The sequence below is a fragment of the Vidua macroura genome, chromosome 2 (assembly GCF_024509145.1).
Source record: "Vidua macroura isolate BioBank_ID:100142 chromosome 2, ASM2450914v1, whole genome shotgun sequence".
Classification (NCBI taxonomy): domain Eukaryota; kingdom Metazoa; phylum Chordata; class Aves; order Passeriformes; family Viduidae; genus Vidua; species Vidua macroura.
The window spans coordinates 111,222,171-111,235,888 of NC_071572.1; the positions used below are offsets into that span (position 1 = coordinate 111,222,171).

The window sequence follows — 13,718 nt, forward strand, 5'->3', positions numbered from 1 at the left end:
TTTTAGATAATAAGGCCATTTCATGTCAGAACTTGAGTTTAAATATAAACAAAAATTATATCTGCCATGTAAAACCAGAAAAACTGTCATTTTAAAATATGGGTATTTCTGTGTGTTACAGGTATATGCTTTTATAAATAGCTTGCAATAATCAATGGATGATGGACATTCCATCATTTCAATTTATTATTTTCCCTATCAAAAATCTATACTTATGAGATATAACCCTGCATTATTTGATAAAGCCTTATGTGTATGTGCACCTGTCTGAAAGTGGTGGAAATGGGCCCAAAGCTGATCCCCAGGTTTCTTTTGGCCCAACATCTATTCCAAGGTTAAATCAAGTGGCTAAAGATCTTCTCCAATTCAGGTTTGAAAAGTCTCACAGGACAGAGATTCCATAGAAACATTTTTGTCTGGGCTAGATTTTTCAGCATTCTGAAGCCCTCTTGTGGAGTGTTTTCATTATTTGTAGATATTTCATGATACATAATCCAAATTTGTCTAGGTTTAACTTATGTTTGTTGCCCATCAGCTTTTGTTGTACACCTCTGAGGGGATTCTGGCTTTTTTTCTCTATGGCCATAATTGATGTATTTTAAAGCAGCAGTTTGATCTGGTTTTAGTCTTCTCTTCCACAGGTTAGATAATATCAACTTTCTGAAGATGTCTTTGTACAGCTCCACTGACTGCAGCGTTTTTCAACAGGTTCATTGTACCTTTTTTCCTCAGAAAGCCCAAAACTGGGCCTGGTATTCTCAATGTAGTCATGCATGTGCCAAAGAGAGAAGCATCACTTCCCCTGACTCTCTGGCTGTGCTTTTACTGATGCAAGGCAGTGGGTTTTAGCTTTCAGCCCTGCAAGCTGACTAATGTTCAACATGTCCTACCACCCCTAGGTCCTCCTCCATAAAGCTGTATCCTTTCAGCCCGTTCCATTACAGTGCTTCCCACACAAAATGTTTGTGTCATGGATTTCTTTTCAAGCTCTTCTTCAAGGAACTATTTAGGAGAGAGAGGAGCAGCAAGAAAACAAATGAAACAGTAGGCTACAACTGACATATTTAAAAATTCTGTAAAATGTGCTGCGTGATGGTGTGTACCCAGTACCTGATCTCCACCTTTCTTACATCCAGTTGGGTTTGTACTCAATTAGAACATACTGCAGTCACACCTTCATGTACCATGGAGAAATATCTAGGAAAATACAGCTGATAAGGAGAACAAGCTAAAAATTTCTGTTGGTGAGGATGCCAACAGTTTGTGGAATCTTATCACTGCCCTTTTTGCAGAAGAAATTTATTCTAAGAGTTGAACAATTTCACACAATAGATACCTAGAGAGAGACTTGTAGACATCAATTTGGGAAATTAACTGCCTTTGTTTTTCTAAAGGATTAAGAATCCACAACATCTCAATAAAATTATTGTTGATGTTTTCAGGAGTCTTCTGTCACCCACTTGAAGTCAGTAAGCAAAGGGATGTGCACATTACTTATAAGCAGAATGTTACCTATATAGGTGCTTTAATAATAAATTTGGAAACCTAACTCTGGGAACAAAATCACATGTGTTTGCTTTAAATATTAGTGAAGACATTTGTTGTTTGATTATAATAACTTTGTTTTAGCTCTGGTCAATATTTCTCTTGCCTACTAATCCCTAAATATTAATAGTGACCATGGCAGAAATTGAAATCTTTTAAAGCTTAGCAGCAAACAGGCAGAAGAATTCTCGTATGCAAAAAATAATTCTATTTTAGGGAAAAATGGAAACTGTATAACTACACGGTGTCCTTGTCTGTCTGGAGACAATGATAAAGACCACCTCTCTGATGTCAGAGGTATTTTTAATCTAAAACTATGTAGCTTAAGCCATTGAAGATTTGCTTTCTAAAATTGATATTTCATGGAAATTTTATTTAGGTCATTCTGTTCTCTAATGGGATTTAGTATAATTTGTAAAACTGAAACCTCTCACTTTTTTAGGGCACAGAGGACATATGAAATCTCAGTGTAATTTAATATATATGTTTAAGTATTTATAGATGTCTTTTCAAGCTTTCACTGCAATAAATCAATATAACAAGCTTACCATTTTTCTGAAATAAACTAAAATCAATAAGTATCACAGGCAGTTGGAAACCAAGTAAAACAATTCTAAAGTATGTGTAAGAAGATCTCATGTTCCAGTTAATACATTCAGACATTTTAACTCAAATGCTCAGTCTTTTGGATCTTCATTTCTGATCTAGCATGTATTTCTTACAACAAATGTTTTGAATGTGAATCTTAGCCTTGAATTGAGATTATGCTTCCTAAGCAAAGCTGAAAACTCCCCCCACTGCAATGTCTGTGCTAAAACCTCAGATTTTTAGCTGGATCTGCACAAAAGTATCAAATCAGTTTAGAATGGTGTAAAGCAGTGAGTGGAAGTTCTCTTATTTCTGGTCTTCTTGGGACTCATTTGTATATTCCAGTAAATACTGTGGCATGCTCTATTTACAGTTGTTTATTACCACTGGTGACTATACCTGGGTTTAGTTTAATTAGTAAATTAGCATAATTCTAACCAAACAACAGAATAAGCAATGACTAAAGCAAGCACAGGATTAATCTGAGTATGTGCACATGGCTTCAGTAATATCCATGGCTTCAGTAATATCCATGTTTTGCATTACTGTGAGAGGCTATAAGAAGAATCTTGGGAAATTTAATGTTTAGTGACACTGTGGATACGTAAAGTAATGCGGATGGGACGAGATCACAATCTTTTTCAGATGACCTATACAGAACATTTACATCAAATATGGACCTAAACATTCAAGAGGTAATAAAGAATGGAATTTCTGTTTGAATGCAGTATCATGGAACCAGTTTCAAAATTTTGTCTTTCAATATGTATCTCCTACTCTGACAATGAGAGCAAATTGAGGAATAACTGCAGTCTAATTACTTTTATATTAAAGAGACCAACACGTATATGAAAGATGTGTTTTTTCCCAAAAACTGTGACAGGAAATCTAGCTGTCTAATGCTGGGCTACTTTTTTTTCCAAAAAATATTGGAGAAATAACTAACTATTTATCCTTTCTTTCAGATGTTAAATATATAAAAGAAGAAGATGCAGTTCGTAAAACATTCACAGTCAGCAGCACGCTGGATTTCCTAGCAGATCGCAGTGATGATGGTGCAGTTGTAAGTTGCAGAGTAGATCATGAGTCCCTAAACTCTACACCTCAGATAGCAATGCAGGTTCTAGAAATACACTGTAAGTAATACACATTATACATGCTTGCTTTTATAGTTTTGTTTTGTTTCAGAGTGTCTGTTGGACAAAGTTCTCTGGTATTGTGCAGATAGATAACGCCTTTTTTTTAGCCAAATCCTGTGGTTAAATTTGGTTGGTTGGATGTATTTTTTTTTTTTATTTTTACAGGAGTGACTCAAAAAAGTTTAATGTAAGCTTTACCATTGAGAGCACTATGGGAGGACTAAGTTCTTGGTTTTCTTTGACAAGTCGTGGAAAGAAAATGCATTTATCTTTTTTGGTTATCATTGAAGCAATGTAAATGTGTTATTAAACATCAAGAGCATCCTAATTCACAGTTTTCTTTGAAAGTTTCTAGAAACTTGAAACAAGGATATAATTAAGTAAAGCTTGTAGCAGATTGCCTCAATGATGCTGAATCCTGCTAAAGAAACTCACTAGTGTTGTTAATAGCACAGACTCAGGAAGAAAATCTCTTTAAGATTTATTAATTTAGTTAATTTATTAATCTAGCTAATCCAAACTTCAGTTGTATTGCATCTTTATATATTGGCTATTTTTTTTTCTTTCAAACAGCATTTCTGGACATGATGTTTTCCACAGTGCATTGTTCCAAAGCTGAATGAATCTGGTTTTCTATCTGTGTGCTGTACTCTGCAGTCAGCTGTCCTTTGAGTCAGTGGGGTTTTGTCACTTATAAACTGTGAGAGATACCATCAGCTGACGTTTTCATATTCACTTGTATCCACCATTTTTCAGGTGGTGTTTTTTTTGTTGGCTTTTTTTTTTTTTTTTTTTTTTTTTTTTTTCTGGAGAACACCTGTACATCTCATTGCTTAGCTAGCAACAACAGGCACCTGCAAAATGTCAGACTAAGGGAAGGCAAAAGACCTTTCATGAATATCTTTTTAGACCAGGTACAATCAACCTGTTATACACCAGACAAGATTTTCCCTGAAGCAGGCAAGTGTTCAGTGACTGCAACCAGCTCCTAAGGAACCATGTCAAGGACTGCTGCCATATGTAACTTGTTTCTAAACAGGGATATTTCTATAAGCATCTAAGACTTGCAGCACATGTAAAAGGCAGGAATGGCAAAAGCACTCTGTACACAGAAGCTGACAACTTTGCTAAAAATGCCATCTGCAAAAAAGCCTGAGAAGAGAAGAGAATGTGGATTAGCATATGTGCTAAAAATGTTTTCTGAAACATTCTAGCCATCATTTTACTGAGGGAGATCAGGGCCTTTCTTCACCAAATGGCTATTAAACACCTCTCTTAATATATTCAAATGCATCTGTGCTGGAGACACGAATCCCTAACAACTTTCTTTCCTTGAATTCTAAATTGCATAGCCATCAGCCACTGAACTTGCCCATGCCTTCACTTCCTAATTCTTTGCTCTTTCTTCAGTGCCTTGCTCAAGATGTTGGCACCACAGGAGATGAACTAAATGTAATAGACCAATAGGTGCAGAAATTGGACAGCTAAAAAGGGTTTAAAATGGCTGCAATGTAGTGTAATGTGCCTGAAAGTAAAGGCAGGGTTCTGGTTTGCCTAATTCTTATAAGGCAAAAAAAGCCTTTTTGTGGCCTCTTGTATATAAAAATTCCTGAATATTTGGTTTTTCCTTCCAATTTGCACCCTTGTAGCAAGGCACTAACTTGCTAAATAGCAGTGAGGTGAATCTTCCTCTATGCTTGTTTCTCCAAATTTTGAACAAGACCCTTCTCCCTCTTCTCTGGCCTCACTGAAGTTCTCTGACAAGGTCAGACTGCAGTGGGCATTTCCATTACTGGTGTGCTTTATGTTAGTGCCCCCTCAGATTGCCAGCTTATCAAAAGCCATAATGCACAAGTAATTGTTCTCTATCATTCCTGCTTGCTCCATTAATTTTCCACCAATCAATTTAATACTCTCCAGCACTGGTATAGAGTCGTTATACAGAGAAAGAGAAGTGATAAATGTGCCAAAAGAAGCTGAAGTTTAGGGCAGAGAGAAGCGCCATTTAAAGCTATGGAGAAAAAGTATTCTATTATTGGTGACATAGATCAGTGAAGACTAAGATCAGTCTTTTGTTGTCCTTGTCCTTGCCACCTACATTTCCATGGTCAGCATACTCAGAAATCTTAATGCTGGTCAAATTTTGAAAGGAAACTTTACAAAAGGAGAAGAAGATTCAAGGAACTGATTATATGGTTCATCAGAGAGCCTTAAAGGAAAGAGAGGAGTGAAGTTTTTCACTGGAGCAATCCCAAATACTCCTAATGGAGTACATTACACTGGAACTGGGCTCCTTGATTTTATTCTCTTTGTGTTCCTCACCATTGTCGTGGCTATTACTGCAGTCACCAGAAGTTGTTTTTTCTTCTGTCAGTCCATAAGATTTCAAGCATATGAAAGACATCCTGTTTCTATCAGCAAGAATGATGCTCACAGGGCCCTGTGGAAGCTGATCCAACATATATCCTCAATGCCACCTTGCAGCAGGGCAAAAATAGTGGTGGCAAATTTGATGAATTATGGAACCTCAAAGTCAGGAAAATTTGTTCATCTGACAACCATTAGACTCCAAAATCACAACCAAGTTAGTGTGGCATTGCCACATGCCCTTAATGTCCCAGAGATCTATAAAATTAGCAGACAATGGTGAGAGAATGATAAGCAAGTCTCTTAAAGTGGTGTCAAACAGAACAGCACAGTCGGGCATCAGTTTGGCAGAGAATGAACGTACAAAGATGAGGCATCACTCACTAGAACTGCACTTGAGTTTTAAAATCTGAAAAGTTTTATCTGTGGTATACAGATGCTCCTCATGAATTATCAGTGTATCATCACCAGTTAGAAGGAAAGGGCAATAAGAACTTGTCTAAGCATTTCTGCCCTGTATAATTGTGTTTGAAAGTTGAAAAGCCTGCTTTGTTTCAAGCAACTGGCCCCTGACAATGGACAGAATGCGTGGCTCCATCAAAATAAACAAACAAACCAACAAAAAAGCAAAGGAAAGAAAAAGAGAACAGTAGGAAGTACAGGGTTGTGTTTGCATCCAGTGGATGATAGGTGGAGAAAAAAAGAAAGCAAAATAATGGAATGGAATTACAGGTTTTGTTATATGCCTAGTGAAAGATAGAATAATATTAAATCTGCCGTAGATGCTGGGACTGTATGGAACAGATATTTGTAATTAGTGCATGGAGAGATGTAGATAGAAGTGCTTATGACTCCACACAGCTGCTTTTATCATCAGCTTTAGTAGAAGTCAACTTAACAAAATGAAAGCCATCAGATATAGGATATGTTTATTCCCTCTTCTTCCCCTTACACTAATCCTATATTTTATTATTGTGATAGAGAAATCAAATAAGCTTTCCCAGTAGTTCTACAGCATATGAAATGAAGCTGAGGACTAAACTTTTACACTCAAAGTATTTTTATTTTCTATTATTCATATTTATGTGTATGTGATAGAAATAGTGCCTAAGTCCTTCTGCTGCTCTTTGATTTCCTTTATTTCTTATAGTTCAGTCTGGCAGTGGAGATTATCTATATTATTATTTTGAAGGAGAGAGTGGTCAATCCTTGTTTTCCCAGGGCTTCACAGATTAATTTTGCAAACTCAAAATATTAAAATAATAGGGGAAAGCATAACATATCCCCACTCCAGACTACAGGATAATTAGCTCCTCCATTTTTTTTTATTTATTTGCCTGTAATTTATGTTATGTCTCACTTGTGCTTAATCCTGTTCATCTGTATGTTGTGCTCTGTGCACTGCAGGGCAGCCCAATTGCCCAAGTCTTTCTGCTGTGCTGAAAGGTTGGGCTGTAATTTAGTTTCTGCTTGGCCAGCAGAGGTTTGTGGTAGCATGACACTGCTTGCTGAGTTTATTTTTCCTGTGACCCTTACTGTCAATAGCAAACCTAAAATAGACTTGTATCCCCTCTGGCTTTGCTCTGAAGTTTGCTTGTCAGCCTAGCTGCCACTGATTATGAGGAAGTGCTTCTTGTAAGTGATAAATACAAATCTCAAAGGGATATTCAATTTCATTGTTTACTTCTGTGTTCAGACTAAACAAAGAATATATTCTTTGTTCCTGTATTAAAGAATGATGGGTACAGTGCTTCAATTTTGAAAGCTTCTCAGTACAATGTTTAAGAGATTGTCTAAGTCCTTCTGCACGCTCCTGAAAAGACATTTTGAGGGCACGTACAACTTCTGGTCCACATCTGGGAAGTCGGTGAATTCTTCTCATCCCTCCTCAGTCTTGCAGACATGTTGTGATTCCCAAAAGCAGCATCTTCTCTTCCTTCCAGGTCTTATCTGAGCAGCAACCAGCTAACATGTTTCTTTGTGCTGAATGGAGTGCCATAAAATTACCCAGTGGTAATTACCTTACCTTAGTGAAGATTCTCTGACTACAGTAAATTACCCAGCAGACCTCAGTAAAAATTAATTGTGTAAATCTACCCCAGAGGCTGCTCTTGAAGCCTTAAAGTGAAATCAAATCATTTGAACTTCAAAGCTAATCATTGCGCTTCTAAAATGGCAGCTGTGATGTGATCCGTGCTAATGGACTCGGTGAGATTTTGCTCAAAAGCTGACCACACTCCCAAATGACAGCACTAATAAGCTAAATATGTGTTATGTAAAGAAGTGTCTAGAGAGGCAATTTTGAGTAAATTCCATATTGGCAGACACAGATGTGCAGTGAATTGTCAGCCTGACAAAACTATAGCCATAAGCTAACTTGCTTCCACAGGCTATTCCAACATGTTTTTGTGATAGGCACACTTCTTCTTTTGTGGGCTGTTATTAGATTCTTTTGCAATGAACATCTAGACTTGACTTTAAAATTAGGCAGCCATTCCGTGAGGATGTTGGAATAGTTGTCCTGGAAATAAAGGTATTGATTTTGCATTAAGTAAAGAAAGCCCTGGGAGTGCGGCAGGCTGCGGATCGGATCAGGCACGCGCTGGTGCGGCCGTGTAGAACACGAGGTTCTGTGTGTGCACGTGTGCCTGACAGCACTCTGCCCTCTCACTCCTGATGTAACAACAAATGGAACCTCCCCTCGTGGCAAGATGGGTCCAGAATTTCTGCTGGTGCAAGCAGAGTAATTTCATCGAAGAGAGTTCCCTGATGCTCGTTAGGAGGGTTTAGCACACTTTTTCTTCTTGACTGCTTTCAAGTTTTTTGTTGGAACAGAGTTTCTAAAATACACATTCTGGACAAAAATGAGTTAAAAATGTGTGTGAATATATAAAAAAATATATTAATTGTAGTATATAATGTACTGCACCTTCATATAGCACTACATGAAATAAGGCATTCTAAAGAAAAGGCAAGAAAAGGGTCATGAATAGTTGGGTGCTGGACTCTGTGTCTGTGGTGAATGTCAAAAAGACTCTGAGCTGCCCATCAGAACAGTATATAGAGACAAAAAACCCTGTCTTCTTCATTAAGTCTTAATGTTCAATCCTAATGAATGTCACGTGTTAAATATGTTAGTGGCTCTTCAAGGTGTCTGTCTCTACCCAGACTTGCTGACTTTTTGTTGCTCAGAAAGGGCAGATGTGTGCCCATGCAAAAGCACACAAAATGGAACACTTCTTAGCTATGATAAAATAGGAGAGGAAAGCTTTTCTCTGCTCCCTACATATGGTCCTTCTGTACTGTAAATGAATATGTGTCACACATTCATTTTCTTTAAGCTGTGTGACCATTTGTCTTTTTGAAGCTGATTTTAATTGCCTCTTCATGTGCTCCTTTCTCTTTACTTACTTTAGTTGTTTCCCCCCATTTTATGCTTAAAAAAACATCTTTGCTTTTGCACTTTGGCATATCTCCTTCTCTCATTTACTTTGAAGTTATTTACTTTTTTTTTTTTTAATTGTGGTATGTCTTCCAGAACTATCTCAGTGTTAAGTGGCACCTATGCTTTAGAAACAAGGGCACATCTCCCTTTTTTTGAAAGTAGCTTTTACTCTCTAGGCAGAGAATAAGTTTTTCTGAAGTGAAAAAAATATGAGAGTGAAAAAAAATTTCCTTCACTGATGCTGATCTCTGGTTTCTGATTAGTCAACAGAGTTGTTGGTCATTTTCATTTGCTTGTTACCATCTTTTCATTACACTGTGTGACACCCCGACAGACACTGCCTAGAAGTAAAATTTGGGTACAATCTTTATATGAACAATCTGGTAAGAGATGCATCCCCAGAGTCAGAAAATTATTTGCTCACTAAGATATTAAGGTGCCATAGCATAGCTTTCCAATTTTTCTTTGACTTTTTTTTTTTTTTAACATGGCCCCAAAATACTAGGTGAGCTCAAACAAAAATAGCCTGTGTGTTGAGTCAGGAGTGAAAATAGTTACAATTCTTGTGAGAATTGAAACTGGTTTTGATCTTGCCAAGAGAGAAAATGCCTGTGTAATGACAACTTCAATCAATGAGTTTAACCACACAATTCTCCTATAACTTCTGATACAGTGAAAAGACCTAGATTTTCCAGGAGCATAACTCCCTAGAGTCACAAAAAACAAAAAAAAAAAAAAAAAAAAAAAAAAAAAAACCAAAAAAAAAAAAAAACAAACCAACAAACCAAAAAAACAAAACTCACCTGAGATTTGCACATCCAGGGCTTTTCAGTTCTCTATTTCAAACTAGCACAATTTGCTCTCTTCTTACAACCATTTTGTCATGGTATTATTTGAGCGGTTTGGAGCTGTGATACCTCAGAGACCTCTGGAACTTGTGGGAGGAGACCAATATTTGAAGCCTGGTCTTATTGATTAAAGCCACATTTCGTTCCAGCTTAAGAAGCAAGAGGGGGCTGTATTTTCTGTCTGATGTGCAGACAGGACCTCGGTCTCTCACAAAGCCTCTGATCACAGACAATCTCTGTAAGCCTAAGCAAGCAGGGATATCCTTCACTTCCAGTGAAAACCTGTGAGCTGCTCAGGTCCTGTGGAAGCTCATGAGGAAAAGCTGGATGTTTTCAGAAATGGCTCCCTGAATCTGAAAGGACCCAAAATCTCTTTCACTGATGATGTTCTGCTGGATTCTTGAGAAGGAGACAATTCCAGTGTCTTCCAGCTGACTGTCTCCTATATAAGTTTATCCTTTTTACACATTCAGGTTCCCACCCGAGACTCACCCATGTTGTGATACTCAACCAACCCAAACAGGTTTTGTTTTGTTTTTTTCTTGTTCCTGAATTCACCCTGTGAATGTTAATATGGAAAATAAATATATCTCAATACAATACTTTGAGGACCAGCTGTCAGTCTATCTCCTTTAAAGGAGGGATGTTTCTATACTTACCATAGTAAGATGTAGATAAAAACAGTAATAATAAGAATGCAATTTAAAAGCTACAGTTTTACTCTACATCTCTTCATATTGAATGAAAATTAATTAAAATCTTAATTATATCGCTCAATAATTATGTAGGCACTTTGTTAATTAGTACAGTTAGATTTCTTAAACTTTTCATATTGGTGAATGCTTGGAACAAATGAAACTTAAAGGATAGTTACTGTACACAGTAAAGGATGATATCTGTGAACAGAAAAGTTCACTGCTACAATTTGCATGTTTAAATGAGATCAATTAGGTTAATGACGGATGAAAATAAGAAATCCATTATTTAAATGCAAAATAATTCATAAACTTGTAAGTCCATTTACTGCCAAACTTTCATCTTTCAAAGGGGATATCCAGTTCAAAGGGTTAATGTACAATCCTGACCTTTACCATCTGGAGGTTTATGTTCAAATACGGTTTACAAATGAAATATAATCTAATTTATTTCTCTGTAAAATCTTATGTAGAAAATCCACAGGGTGGCTTGTCTACTCTGCATAAAACCTTTGAAATCGGGTGTGGGTGGGATATTCCATGTGCCTGTTGTGTGACTAAGAGAGGGCTCCAGAAGGTTTTAAAGGAAGTTTGGGAGGGAGGGTTTAATAATATTAAATGTAGGAAAGACCAGCAAGCAGGTGAGACAGTCTGGAGGAAAAGATAAAAAACAAATTTAGAGATCATTACCAGAACCTCCCAAGGAAGAGAAGTTTGCCATTCATGAGGGTGGGATGCATATTTTCAAGAAGCAAAGCAAATTTTCATTTCCTGATGCTACTGCTTAGTTATTTTTATATAGAGAAAACTTTTATAGTGTCCAATATCTGATATGAATGTCAGGAGAAAGGACTGAAAAGATACTTGGAAATGTTGAGCATCCAGAGCTCTCATTTAACTCCTCCAACAGTTATGGATGTGCAATAGTTCTTAAGCCATATTCAAGATAATTTAAGTCAGACACAACAGAACAATGATGGCTTTAAACAAAAGAATCTGAGAAAGCAGAAGATAAAGTTACACTGAAAGGTCATGCGCTCTCTCAAATTTCAGATTTCTTTATAACGTGGTTTAGGCAGAAGACTTCTTTGTCTTTTTTTTTTTTTTCCTTCTCTTAATGGCAAAAGTGAGATAAAACATGAGTAAGTTGGAGAGAGCACAGTGTATGGCAATGGAGATGCTAAATGGAACAGATTTTACTGTTTACTCCGAAAAAGTGGCATGACAAAAATAATTAAACAAGATGAAAGTTGTAAAACTAAGCTTCATTGCTTGCATTCACTGGAGAAAACAGAACTGATTTGCAAAGAAAATATTGTTTCTACCATATCATTCCTGTGTGTGGATGGAACTTAATGCCTAATTCAGAAACCAGTGACCCATTCTGCAAAGCCATGTAAAGGGGAGTGGCTGGTGCTGTCTCCATGGAGTGGCACACACTCAGAACTGGGGTGACAGTGCCACTCTGTCTTCCACTTAATTCAGCAGGGGCTACTGATGTGCTCACATTTATCTCTGCCTGTGTTAAGGCCAAGCACAAAGTAGGTAAGAATGATCAAAGAACACATTATGTGACAGAGGCAGGGTAAGGTTGTAAACATTTGAAATAGAGCAGGGGGGAACTGTGGAGCTTTGATGTTGTACTTCCAGCTTCTCTTTCACCCTCCCAAAACCCCAAGCCACATGTTATGTACTACCACATTTCACCTCCTTTATTGTGTTTTAGTAATTGTGGTGAAGGAGCCTGGCATGACCAGCAGGTGAGGTGCTGAAACAAGTCCAATGGATATCTTTAACAAAGTCACATAATCAGTGGCCACAGGATTAGTAACCTAAATGATTTCCTGCCAGGTTGGTGCTCAAATTCAGGCACTCATGTAATATGAATGTCAGGAGGGAATATTTAACTCATCAATCTTTCTTTTCCCCCACATTGGCATCCACTTTCTTGTTTTACATCCAGGAGAGTGTATTTACACTCTTCTGTTACAAGCTGTTATTACTCTTTCCTACAACAAACATGATTTTAAAATAAACCAGATGAGATTAAAGATGACGCAACAGAATTCATCAAAGAATCTCAGGTAACAAAGGGACCATATGCTGTTTCTGGTCCTGCTTAACTGTAAAGCAGTTTTAAAGGAGTACAAAAAGAAGACATTGGAATATCCATGTGGATGTGGATCCAAGTATTCACTTCTATCAAACCTAAGTATTGAAGTATTATCATAAAGCTTAATTTCACAGCGTTGTTGAATACTTTTATTTAAATTAAATGCCATTGCCATGGCACAATTGCTTGAACAAGATTGACTCACCCACAAAATATTATGAATTAAATAATTTTTCAGTTACATAATATTGATTTTTTTTTCTCTCATCCAGTTAAGCAATGAGTTATTCATTCTTTTCTGAAGCAGAACATCAAACTTCTTGTATCTGCCAGGCTACTTTGTTGAAATTACCAAGGCAGACTTGCACCTAAGTGCTTATTCAAGGCAGCAGTGCACAGACAGAAGCCATGCTGCTTGCCATTTACAAAATAAGCCAAATTTGGGGGAAATGCTGATTCACAGCTGTAGGATGCACAGCTGGTAAGTGTAAAAGCTATTAAAAATGGTGAGCACTTGCACAGAGCTGATTAAAGTGCTCCTCTCTCTTTCTCGTCTCATTTAGGATATCCAATCCGATGCTTATTTTTCTGCATACTGGAGTGGTTTGTCCTTGGAATTTACTTTTAAAGTCTCTTCTTTCCTAAGCTTATTTTCTTACAATTTTTAGAAATAGAAATCAAATTATATAGGGCTATAGAATTTTCAGTGAGCTTTATAATTGCTATCCATGTATGAAAATTATTATAATCTCATGGTTTCTGAAGGAAAAAAAAGTTCCTGAAACTTGCCTGTGCTTACTCCAGTGCTAATTAATTTAGAAAGTAGATACATCATCATTTTCAGAGGTATCTGCTTATTTTATCTTTGCATCTGGAAATGATGGAAAGGTTCCAAGGATATAAGAGAGAGAAAAAGTGCAATGAAAAATGTAGAAGGCTGTGACATAAATAGATTTCACAAACACGCATTTTGAAAAA

General features: G+C 37.0%; 1 protein-coding gene across 3 annotated transcripts in view; it reads left to right on the forward strand.

Moving 5' to 3' along the window:
• CADM2 (cell adhesion molecule 2) overlaps positions 1 to 13,718 on the forward strand; it is a 573,509-nt gene that overhangs the window by 461,796 nt on the left and 97,995 nt on the right. For all 3 annotated transcript variants that reach the window (XM_053969852.1, XM_053969854.1, XM_053969853.1), the window contains one exon: positions 3,099 to 3,269. In XM_053969852.1, coding sequence (XP_053825827.1) covers positions 3,099 to 3,269 — 171 coding nt within the window. The remainder of the gene's footprint in view (positions 1 to 3,098; positions 3,270 to 13,718) is intronic.